General features: G+C 46.8%; 1 protein-coding gene across 1 annotated transcript in view; it reads right to left on the bottom strand.

The window, feature by feature from the left end:
* The window catches only part of IFT172 (intraflagellar transport 172), a gene marked incomplete at its 5' end in the record, with an annotated part of 111,297 nt that overhangs the window by 62,113 nt on the left and 36,225 nt on the right, over nucleotides 1–12,959 (bottom strand). Inside the window, 4 exons of the mRNA XM_088466029.1 lie at nucleotides 2,130–2,259; nucleotides 8,663–8,772; nucleotides 8,848–9,028; nucleotides 11,088–11,152. Coding sequence (XP_088322155.1) covers nucleotides 2,130–2,259; nucleotides 8,663–8,772; nucleotides 8,848–9,028; nucleotides 11,088–11,152 — 486 coding nt within the window. The remainder of the gene's footprint in view (nucleotides 1–2,129; nucleotides 2,260–8,662; nucleotides 8,773–8,847; nucleotides 9,029–11,087; nucleotides 11,153–12,959) is intronic.

Consider the following 12,959-nt stretch of genomic DNA (forward strand, 5'->3'; position numbering starts at 1 on the left):
ATGTACAGCTACCAGCATATGTGTACCCTCCTCTATAACACTATACAGAGCAGAGTGACTCCCCTGTGTTATCTGTGTGATGTACAGCTACCAGCGTATGTGTACCCTCCTCTATAACACTATACAGAGCAGAGTGACCCCTGTGTTATCTGTGTGATGTACAGCTACCAGCGTATGTGTACCGTCCTCTATAACACTATACAGAGCAGAGTGACCCCTGTGTTATCTGTGTGATGTACAGCTACCAGCGTATGTGTACCCTCCTCTATAACACTATACAGAGCACAGTGACTCCCCTGTGTTATCTGTGTGATGTACAGCTACCAGCGTATGTGTACCCTCCTCTATAACACTATACAGAGCAGAGTGACTCCCCTGTGTTATCTGTGTGATGTACAGCTACCAGCGTATGTGTACCCTCCTCTATAACACTATACAGAGCAGAGTGACCCCTGTGTTATCTGTGTGATGTACAGCTACCAGCGTATGTGTACCGTCCTCTATAACACTATACAGAGCAGAGTGACCCCCCTGTGTTATCTGTGTGATGTACAGCTACCAGCGTATGTGTACCGTCCTCTATAACACTATACAGAGCACAGTGACTCCCCTGTGTTATCTGTGTGATGTACAGCTACCAGCGTATGTGTAACCTCCTCTATAACACTATACAGAGCAGAGTGACTCCCCTGTGTTATCTGTGTGATGTACAGCTACCAGCGTATGTGTACCCTCCTCTATAACACTATACAGAGCAGAGTGACTCCTGTATTATCTGTGTGATGTACAGCTACCAGCGTATGTGTACCCTCCTCTATAACACTATACAGAGCAGAGTGACTCCCCTGTGTTATCTGTGTGATGTACAGCTACCAGCGTATGTGTACCCTCCTCTATAACACTATACAGAGCAGAGTGACTCCCCTGTGTTATCTGTGTGATGTACAGCTACCAGCGTATGTATACCGTCCTCTATAACACTATACAGAGCAGAGTGACTCCCCTGTGTTATCTGTGTGATGTACAGCTACCAGCGTATGTGTAACCTCCTCTATAACACTATACAGAGCAGAGTGACTCCCCTGTGTTATCTGTGTGATGTACAGCTACCAGCGTATGTGTACCCTCCTCTATAACACTATACAGAGCAGAGTGACTCCCCTGTGTTATCTGTGTGATGTACAGCTACCAGCGTATGTGTACCGTCCTCTATAACACTATACAAAGCAGAGTGACTCCCCTGTGTTATCTGTGTGATGTACAGCTACCAGCGTATGTGTACCGTCCTCTATAACACTATACAGAGCAGAGTGACTCCCCTGTGTTATCTGTGTGATGTACAGCTACCAGCGTATGTGTACCCTCCTCTATAACACTATACAAAGCAGAGTGACTCCCCTGTGTTATCTGTGTGATGTACAGCTACCAGCGTATGTGTACCCTCCTGTATAACACTATACAAAGCAGAGTGACTCCCCTGTGTTATCTGTGTGATGTACAGCTACCAGCGTATGTGTACCCTCCTCTATAACACTATACAAAGCAGAGTGACTCCCCTGTGTTATCTGTGTGATGTACAGCTACCAGCGTATGTGTACCCTCCTGTATAACACTATACAGAGCAGAGTGACTCCCCTGTGTTATCTGTGTGATGTACATGGCCCCAGGGCTCTAGCTAAGCAGTGATTCCCCGTCACTATCTGGTGTTCCCTGCCAGGTATATAATAATAATAACAGTATATACGGTGAGGTCAGTGGTATATACGGTGAGGTCAGTGGTATATACGGTGAGGTCAGTGGTATTATGTAAGCAGACGCAGACAATGCAGCACTATCCCAGCAGGGTAGGGGGGGGCTCATGTCACACCTGGGAGCTAAGCGCTGCAGCTCGGAGCTAGCTGGATGGAGGAAGAGCTGATATTGGTGATGGAATTATGATCCCTACCAGCAGAAGACCATAAGAATCACTAAGAACCAGCTTCTTCCTCGGAGACTCTGTGCAGGCTCCGGTGACGCTGCGTGCTCGCCAATAGCGGGGTAACCGCTGCCTTGTTGGCAGTAACAGGAGATTAGCCGTGTCTCTCCAGCCTTACAGCCGCCTTTGGGTACATCTATAGTAGTTACATTACCTTCAGCCAGCACTTTTCCATTAAGCCCATGTTGTCCAGATCCTTCACCTTTAGGTAGCAATCCACGGCACGGCCATATTCTCCTGCGTGCTCCCACTCCCGGGCCTGCTCCAGCAAGGCCTCCGCTCCTCTACAGAGAAAAATTACTTTCCATTATATATACATAGGGAATAAGTAACCCATCTCCATTATATACACACAGGGAATAAGTAACCCATCTCCATTATAGGTACACAGGGAATAAGTAATCCATCTCCATTATATATACATAGGGAATAAGTAATCCATCTCCATTATATATATACACAGGGAATAAGTAACCCATCTCCATTATATATATACACAGGGAATAAGTAATCCATCTCCATTATATACACAAAGGGAATAAGTAATCCATCTCCATTATATACACACAGGGAATAAGTAACCCATCTCCATTATATACACAAAGGGAATAAGTAATCCATCTCCATTATATACACACAGGGAATAAGTAACCCATCTCCATTATATATATATACAGGGAATAAGTAACCCATCTCCATTATATATAAATAGGGAATAAGTAACCCATCTCCATTATATATAAATAGGGAATAAGTAACCCATCTCCATTATATATAAATAGGGAATAAGTAACCCATCTCCATTATATATATACACAGGGAATAAGTAATCCATCTCCATTATATACACACAGGGAATAAGTAACCCATCTCCATTATATACAGACAGGGAATAAGTAACCCATCTCCATTATATATACACAGGGAATAAGTAACCCATCTCCATTATATATATACACAGGGAATAAGTAATCCATCTCCATTATATACACACAGGGAATAAGTAACCCATCTCCATTATATACAGACAGGGAATAAGTAATCCATCTCCATTATATACACACAGGGAATAAGTAATCCATCTCCATTATATACACACAGGGAATAAGTAATCCATCTCCAATATATATACACAGGGAATAAGTAACCCATCTCCATTATAGGTAAACAGGGAATAAGTAACCCATCTCCATTATATATACATAGGGAATAAGTAAGCCATCTCCATTATAGGTACACAGGGAATAAGTAACCCATCTCCATTATAGGTACACAGGGAATAAGTAATCCATCTCCATTATATATATACACAGGGAATAAGTAAGCCATCTCCATTATATACACACAGGGAATAAGTAATCCATCTCCATTATATACACACAGGGAATAAGTAATCCATCTCCAATATATATACACAGGGAATAAGTAACCCATCTCCATTATAGGTAAACAGGGAATAAGTAACCCATCTCCATTATATATACATAGGGAATAAGTAAGCCATCTCCATTATAGGTACACAGGGAATAAGTAACCCATCTCCATTATAGGTACACAGGGAATAAGTAACCCATCTCCATTAAATATATATATATACAGGGAATAAGTAACCCATCTCCATTATATATACATAGGGAATAAGTAATCCATCTCCATTATATATATACACAGGGAATAAGTAAGCCATCTCCATTATATATACATAGGGAATAAGTAAGCCATCTCCATTATATATACATAGGGAATAAGTAACGCATCTCCATTATATATATACACAGGGAATAAGTAACCCATCTCCATTATACACAGGGAATAAGTAAGCCATCTCCATTATAGGTACACAGGGAATAAGTAATCCATCTCCATTATAGGTACACAGGGAATAAGTAACCCATCTCCATTATATATACATAGGGAATAAGTAATCCATCTCCATTATATATATACACAGGGAATAAGTAATCCATCTCAATTATATACACACAGGGAATAAGTAACCCATCTCCATTATAGGTACACAGGGAATAAGTAACCCATCTCCATTATATATACATAGGGAATAAGTAACCCATCTCCATTATATATATACACAGGGAATAAGTAAGCCATCTCCATTATATATATACACAGGGAATAAGTAACCCATCTCCATTATAGGTACACAGGGAATAAGTAATCCATCTCCATTATATATATACACAGGGAATAAGTAAGCCATCTCCATTATATATACATAGGGAATAAGTAACGCATCTCCATTATATATATACACAGGGAATAAGTAATCCATCTCCATTATATATATACACAGGGAATAAGTAATCCATCTCAATTATATACACACAGGGAATAAGTAACCCATCTCCATTATATATATACACAGGGAATAAGTAAGCCATCTCCATTATATATACATAGGGAATAAGTAACGCATCTCCATTATATATATACACAGGGAATAAGTAATCCATCTCCATTATATATATACACAGGGAATAAGTAATCCATCTCAATTATATATACACAGGGAATAAGTAACCCATCTCCATTATACACAGGGAATAAGTAAGCCATCTCCATTATAGGTACACAGGGAATAAGTAATCCATCTCCATTATAGGTACACAGGGAATAAGTAACCCATCTCCATTATATATACATAGGGAATAAGTAACCCATCTCCATTATATATATACACAGGGAATAAGTAATCCATCTCCATTATAGGTACACAGGGAATAAGTAACCCATCTCCATTATATATATATATATATATATATACAGGGAATAAGTAACCCATCTCCATTATAATGCTATTATTATTATCATCATCTGTTATTTATATGGTGTCACAAGTGTTCCGCAGCGCCTTACATAGTACATAGAACAGGCGAATAAGAAACAAGTAACTTACAGTACATTACAGTGCAGGACAAGGACACAACTTATATACATTGCTGCAATAGCGATTATTACACTCACAATAAGCAGCCGGGAGTTGGCAGTCACGTGTTAGGGGCCTTTATGGGGAGTAAGGAGTAGAAGAAAATGTAAAGAGAAGCACATGAGGGAAGAGGATCCTGCTCGCAAGAGCTTACATTCTAAGGGGAGGGGCAGACAGACAGGCGTGACACAGAAGGGGAGGGGCAGACAGACAGGCGTGACACAGAAGGGGAGGGGCAGACAGACAGGCGTGACACAGAAGCGGAATGGCAGACAGACAGGCGTGACACAGAAGCGGAGGGGCAGACAGACAGGCGTGACACAGAAGGGGAAGGGCAGACAGACAGGTGTGACACAGAAGGGAAGGGGCAGACAGACAGGTGTGACACAGAAGCGGAGGGGCAGACAGACAGGCGTGACACAGAAGGGGAGGGGCAGACAGACAGGCGTGACACAGAAGGGGAGGGGCAGACAGACAGGCGTGACACAGAAGGGGAGGGGCAGACAGACAGGCGTGACACAGAAGGGGAGGGGCAGACAGACAGGCGTGACACAGAAGGGGAGGGGCAGACAGACAGGCGTGACACAGAAGGGGAGGGGCAGACAGACAGGCGTGACACAGAAGGGGAGGGGCAGACAGGCGTGACACAGAAGGGGAGGGGCAGACAGGCGTGACACAGAAGGGGAGGGGCAGACAGGCGTGACACAGAAGGGAAGGGGCAGACAGATGGGCGTGACACAGAAGGGGAGGGGCAGACAGGCGTGACACAGAAGGGGAGGGGCAGACAGACAGGCATGACACAGAAGGGGAGGGGCAGACAGACAGGTGTGACACAGAAGGGGAGGGGAGGGACAGACAGGTGTGACACAGAAGGGGAGGGGCAGACAGACAGGTGTGACACAGAAGCGGAGGGGCAGACAGACAGGCGTGACACAGAAGCGGAGGGGCAGACAGACAGGCGTGACACAGAAGGGGAGGGGCAGACAGACAGGTGTGACACAGAAGGGGAGGAGCAGACAGACAGGCATGACACAGAAGGGGAGGGGCAGACAGACAGGTGTGACACAGAAGGGGAGGAGCAGACAGACAGGCATGACACAGAAGGGGAGGGGCAGACAGATGGGCGTGACACAGAAGGGGAGGAGCAGACAGGCGTGACACAGAAGGGGAGGGGCAGACAGACAGGCGTTACACAGAAGGGGAGGGGCAGGCAGACAGGCGTGACACAGAAGGGGAGGGGCAGACAGACGGGCGTGACACAGAAGGGGAGGGGCAGACAGGCGTGACACAGAAGGGGAGGTGCAGACAGACGGGCGTGACACAGAAGGGGTAGACAGGGAGGAAGGAGCATATAGCAGCGGGATAGGATGGGAGCTGGAAAGCATTGATGAAGTAGTGGAGTCTTCAGAGCCCGTTTGAAGGATTGTAGAGAGGTGGAGAGTTGATAGGGAGAGAGTTCCAAAGGTAGGGAGCTGCACGGGCAAAATCCTGGAGGCGGGAGTGGGAGGAAGTAATCAGTTGGTATGAGAGGAGGCGTGTATTTGTTGAGCGAAGTGGGCGGGCGGGAGTCTCTCTGCCACTATAATTATATATATTATAGTGGGTCAGAGGTTAGCAGATGCTTCTGGGATGGTGCAATATGCCTGGCTTGGAGCACTAGTACGCTCCATTGCAGAACTTACACACGGGTCAGAGCGTCTGGCACATACACACTTAAGGATATCGCTCGTGGAGCGAATTGTTAAGTGTCTGCCGGACTCAATGACGTTAACAACAATGAGCCTATACACTGAATTATATCGTTCAGTGATGTCACTTGCAGCTTTCCTAGACATACACAACCTGACAATATCGATATCATCAGGTTGGCCTGCATGTTCAGGCGATGAAAGATATCATTAGCGATGCCCACTCCCACGGATCATTAACGATATCTTGCATACACACCGGCCGATATTGTGAACAATTGAACAATAACGTTATCAGTCACAATATCGGCCAGTGTGTATGCAGCATTAGACCCTTCTTCCACTTCATCATGTAGCCCAGGGACCACCGGCTTCACTGTCACCAGCCAATCCACAGGCAGCAGCTCCTGAACCTTCCCGGGTGCGTTTACAGCAAACGTGGCCCCGCCAGCACCATGGAGAGTCTTGGTGATCCTCAGAGCTGGGAGATGTGTCTCCCAGGAGGCCAGTGTGGTTCCTACAGGGTCTCTGCTGAGAAGAGCTAAGAAGCAGGAATCTACTAAACAACCAATCGCCTTCTACTTAACCCTTCGCTAAGTTCTTGGGGGAGGCAGAAGCCTGATGAGCCTTATTAAGCGCCCGGTCGCTTTGCCTCGCTGCACCTTGTTGTCCTGATAGTCTGATAAATAGGAAACTCTATTGCTAGTCGTTATAAGGACTATTGGGATGGGACATGTGAGGGGTGGGGATATATCTGTGTTACAGCAGGGATAGAAGTGTCTGCCTGGGCTAACATGGGAGCTGAGAATGGGCAGCAGAACGAGCCTTAGGGTGGTAATTCAGAGCTTGTAGATGACACCATTGATGGCCCTGACCTACATGGGGGATGACGTGTGCATGTTACGGTGTCAGCGGGAATGATATGGGGGATGGCGTGTGCATGATACGGTGTCAGCGGGCAGGCAGTGATGGAGTGTGCAGGATACGGTGTCAGAGGGCAGGCAGTGATGGAGTGTGCAGGATACGGTGTCAGAGGGCAGGCAGTGATGGAGTGTGCAGGATACGGTGTCAGCGGGCAGGCAGTGATGGAGTGTGCAGGATACGGTGTCAGCGGGCAGGCAGTGATGGAGTGTGCAGGATACGGTGTCAGCGGGCAGGCAGTGATGGAGTGTGCAGGATACGGTGTCAGCGGGCAGGCAGTGATGGAGTGTGCAGGATACGGTGTCAGCGGGCAGGCAGTGATGGAGTGTGCAGGATACGGTGTCAGCGGGCAGGCAGTGATGGAGTGTGCAGGATACGGTGTCAGCGGGCAGGCAGTGATGGAGTGTGCAGGATACGGTGTCAGCGGGCAGGCAGTGATGGAGTGTGCAGGATACGGTGTCAGCGGGCAGGCAGTGATGGAGTGTGCATGATATGGTGTCAGCGGGCAGGCAGTGATGGAGTGTGCAGGATACGGTGTCAGTGGGCAGGCAGTGATGGAGTGTGTATGTTACGGTGTCAGCGGGCAGGCAGTGATGGAGTGTGCAGGATACGGTGTCAGTGGGCAGGCAGTGATGGAGTGTGCAGGATACGGTGTCAGTGGGCAGGCAGTGATGGAGTGTGCAGGATACGGTGTCAGTGGGCAGGCAGTGATGGAGTGTGCAGGATACGGTGTCAGCGGGCAGGCAGTGATGGAGTGTGCAGGATACGGTGTCAGCGGGCAGGCAGTGATGGAGTGTGCAGGATACGGTGTCAGCGGGCAGGCAGTGATGGAGTGTGCAGGATACGGTGTCAGTGGGCAGGCAGTGATGGAGTGTGCAGGATACGGTGTCAGTGGGCAGGCAGTGATGGAGTGTTCAGGATACGGTGTCAGCGGGCAGGCAGTGATGGCGTGTGCAGGATACGGTGTCAGCGGGCAGGCAGTGATGGAGTGTGCATGATACGGTGTCAGCGGGCAGGCAGTGATGGAGTGTGCATGATACGGTGTCAGTGGGCAGGCAGTGATGGAGTGTGCATGATACGGTGTCAGTGATGGCAATACGGCATATTATCTGTACAGCGATGCATAACACTAACCTGGTTCCCGTCTTCCCCACCTCTCGCTCATACTCCTGTTGCAGCGGCTCCAGCAGGGCGGGCACGTACTCCTTACAGATACGGATGGCGTCACTCCACATGCCGGCTTCCTGTGCAGGGAAATGGAGGACATGAGACGCCGTACAGACCATAGACAGCTGCCTCCTATTCCAGCAGCCAATCACCTTGTAATGCCGCACAGCTATCTCCGGTCTCTGCGCCCGCAGTAAGAACGCTTCCGCCTTCTGATAATCCTTCTGTTCAAAGGCAAAGCGAGCCTGGCCCTCCAGCACATCGCCCACGCTGCCCGGGTCATACAGCTCGGCCACTCTCTGCGCAGCGTCCCAGTCCTGGTTATGTACATACCTGGGGAGGATAGAGAGACACCTGCATCTTACTGACAGGGCGTAGGTATCTGTGTGACGCCATTTATACATCACTGAGACAGGGCGTAGGTATACGTGTGACGCCATTTATACATCACTGAGACAGGGCGTAGGTATACGTGTGACGCCATTAATACATCACTGACAGGGCGTAGGTATCTGTGTGACGCCATTTATACATCACTGACAGGGCGTAGGTATACGTGTGACGCCATTTATACATCACTGACAGGGCGTAGGTATACGTGTGACGCCATTTATACATCACTGACAGGGCGTAGGTATACATGTGACGCCATTTATACATCACTGACAGGGCGTAGGTATCTGTGTGACGCCATTTATACCTTACTGACAGGGCGTAGGGATACGTGTGACGCCATTTATACATCACTGACAGGGCGTAGGTATCTGTGTGACGCCATTTATACATCACTGACAGGGCGTAGGTATCTGTGTGACGCCATTTATACATCACTGACAGGGCGTAGGTATCTGTGTGACGCCATTTATACATCACTGACAGGGCGGAGGTATATGTGTGACGCCATTAATACATCACTGACAGGGCGTAGGTATCTGTGTGACGCCATTAATACCTTACTGACAGGGCATAGGTATCTGTGTGACGCCATTAATACATCACTGACAGGGCGTAGGTATCTGTGTGATGCCATTAATACATCAGTGACAGGGCGTAGGTATACGTGTGACGCCATTAATACATCACTGACAGGGCGTAGGTATCTGTGTGACGCCATTTATACCTTACTGACAGGGCGTAGGGATACGTGTGACGCCATTAATACATCACTGACAGGTCGTAGGTATCTGTGTGACGCCATTAATACATCACTGACAGGGCGTAGGTATACGTGTGACGCCATTTATACCTTACTGACAGGGCGTAGGTATACGTGTGACGCCATTAATACATCACTGACAGGGCGTAGGTATCTGTGTGACGCCATTTATACCTTACTGACAGGGCGTATCTGTGTGACGCCATTAATACATCACTGACAGGGCGTAGGTATACGTGTGACGCCATTTATACATCACTGACAGGGCGTAGGTATACGTGTGACGCCATTAATACATCACTGACAGGGCGTAGGTATACGTGTGACGCCATTTATACATCACTGACAGGGCGTAGGACTTATAATAGAGGGATGGAGAGCAGACTGATGATAGAGGGATGGAGAGCAGACTGATGATAGAGGGATGGAGAGCAGACTGATGATAGAGGGATGGAGGGCAGACTGATGATAGAGGGATGGAGGGCAGACTGATGATAGAGGGATGGAGGGCAGACTGATAATAGAGGGACGGAGAGCAGACTGATAATAGAGGGACGGAGAGCAGACTGATAATAGAGGGACGGAGAGCAGACTGATAATAGAGGGACGGAGAGCAGACTGATAATAGAGGGACGGAGAGCAGACTGATAATAGAGGGACGGAGGGCAGACTGATAATAGAGGGACGGAGGGCAGACTGATAATAGAGGGACGGAGGGCAGACTGATAATAGAGGGACGGAGGGCAGACTGATAATAGAGGGACGGAGGGCAGACTGATAATAGAGGGACGGAGGGCAGACTGATAATAGAGGGACGGAGAGCAGACTGATAATAGAGGGACGGAGAGCAGACTGATAATAGAGGGACGGAGGGCAGACTGATAATAGAGGGATGGAGAGCAGACTGATAATAGAGGGATGGAGAGCGGACTGATAATAGAGGGATGGAGAGCAGACTGATAATAGAGGGATGGAGGGCAGACTGATAATAGAGGGATGGAGAGCAGACTGATAATAGAGGGATGGAGGGCAGACTGATAATAGAGGGATGGAGGGCAGACTGATAATAGAGGGACGGAGGGCAGACTGATAATAGAGGGACGGAGGGCAGACTGATAATAGAGGGATGGAGGGCAGACTGATAATAGAGGGATGGAGAGCAGACTGATAATAGAGGGATGGAAGGGATGGAGGGCAGATTGATAATAGAGGGATGGAGAGCAGACTGACACTTACATGAGCACGGCTTCCTTTGGCTTCCCAGCTTTCACAAACTCAGCCTCCGATTCAGGAAATTTTCCCTATGAGAAGAAGACTTTATGTTTAATACGAATATGATGTTTCCTCTGTGATCACCACGGACTGATAACACCCATCACATTCCAAACACCACATACAGTCAGGTCCATAAATATTGGGAATTGACAGAATTGTCATATTTTGGCCTCATTTCACCACCACAATGGCTTTGAAATGAAACAAACAAGATGTGATTTACCTGCAGACTTTCAGATTTAATTTGAGGGTAATTACATACAAATCAGGTGAACGGTGTAGGAATTACAACGGTTTCTATATGTGCCTCCCACTTTTTAAGGGGCCAAAAGTAATGGGACAAACTAAACAATCCTAAATCTAACTTTCACTTTTTAATACTTTGTTGCAAAACCTTTGCAGGCAATTACAGCCTGAAGTCTGGAACGCATAGACATCACCAGACGCTGGGTTTCATCCCTGGTGATGCTCTGCCAGGCCTCTACTGCAAATGTCTTCAGTTCCTGCTTGTTCTTGGGGCATTTTCCCTTCAGTTTTGTCTTCATCAAGTGAAATGCATGCTCAATCGGATTCAGGTCAGGGAATTGACTTGGCCATTGTATAACATTCCACTTTTTAGCCTTAAAAAACTCTTTGGTTGCTTTTGCAGTATGCTTCGGGTCATTGTCCATCTGCACTGTGAAGCGCCGTCCAATGAGTTCTGAAGCATATGACTGAATATGAGCATATAATATTGCCCAAAACACTTCAGAATTCATTCTGCTGCTTTTGCCAGCAGTCACATCATCAATAAATACAAGGGAACCAGTTCCATTGGCAGCCATACATGCCCACGCTATGACACTACCACCACCATGCTTCACTGATGAGGTGGTATGTTTTGGATCATGAGCAGTTCCTTTCCTTCTCCATACTCTTCTCTTCCCATCACTCTGGTACAAGTTGATCTTTGTCTCATCTGTCCATAGGATGTTGTTCCATAACTGTAATGGCTTTTTTAGATGTTTGGCAAACTCTAATCTAGTCTTCATGGTTTGCATCTTGTGGTGAACCCTCTATATTCACTCTTGTGAAGTCTTCTCTTGATTGTTGACTTGACACATATACATCTACCTCCTGGAGAGTGGTCTTGATTTGGCCAACTGTTGTGAAGGGGTTTTTCATCACCAGGGAAATCATTATTTTGTTATCCACCACAGTTGTTTTCCGAGGTCTTCCAGGTCTTTTGGTGTTGCTGAGCTCTACAGTGCGTTTTTTCTTTTTAAGAATGTTCCAAACAGTTGATTTGGCCACACCTAATGTTTTTGCTATCTCTCTGATGGATTTGTTTGATTTTTCAGCCTAATGATGGCTTGCTTCACTGATAGTGACAGCTCTTTGGATCTCATATTGAGAGTTGATAGCAACTGATTCCAAATGCAAATGTCACACCTAGAATCAACTCCAGACCTTTTACCTTCTTAATTGATAATGAAGTAACGAGGGAATAGCTCACACCTGTCCATGAAATAGCTTTTGAGTTGATAGTCCCATTACTTTTGGTCCCTTAAAAAGTGGGAGGCACATATTGAAACTGTTGTAATTCCTACACCGTTCACCTGATTTGGATGTAATTACCCTCAAATTAAATCTGAAAGTCTGCAGGTAAAGCACATCTTGTTTGTTTAATTTCAAAACCATTGTGGTGGTGAATAGAGGCCAAAATCTGAAAATTCTGTCGATGTCCCAATATTTATGGACCTGACTGTATATTGCTGAAAGTGTGATGTCCCTATGTTTGCTGAGTTTCCATCTATTGGAAGGCAAGAAATCCTGTACAGGGAGCTCAGTATC

The sequence above is a fragment of the Taudactylus pleione genome, unplaced genomic scaffold, assembly GCF_031769625.1.
Source record: "Taudactylus pleione unplaced genomic scaffold, aTauple2 ptg002299l, whole genome shotgun sequence".
Lineage (NCBI taxonomy): Eukaryota > Metazoa > Chordata > Amphibia > Anura > Myobatrachidae > Taudactylus > Taudactylus pleione.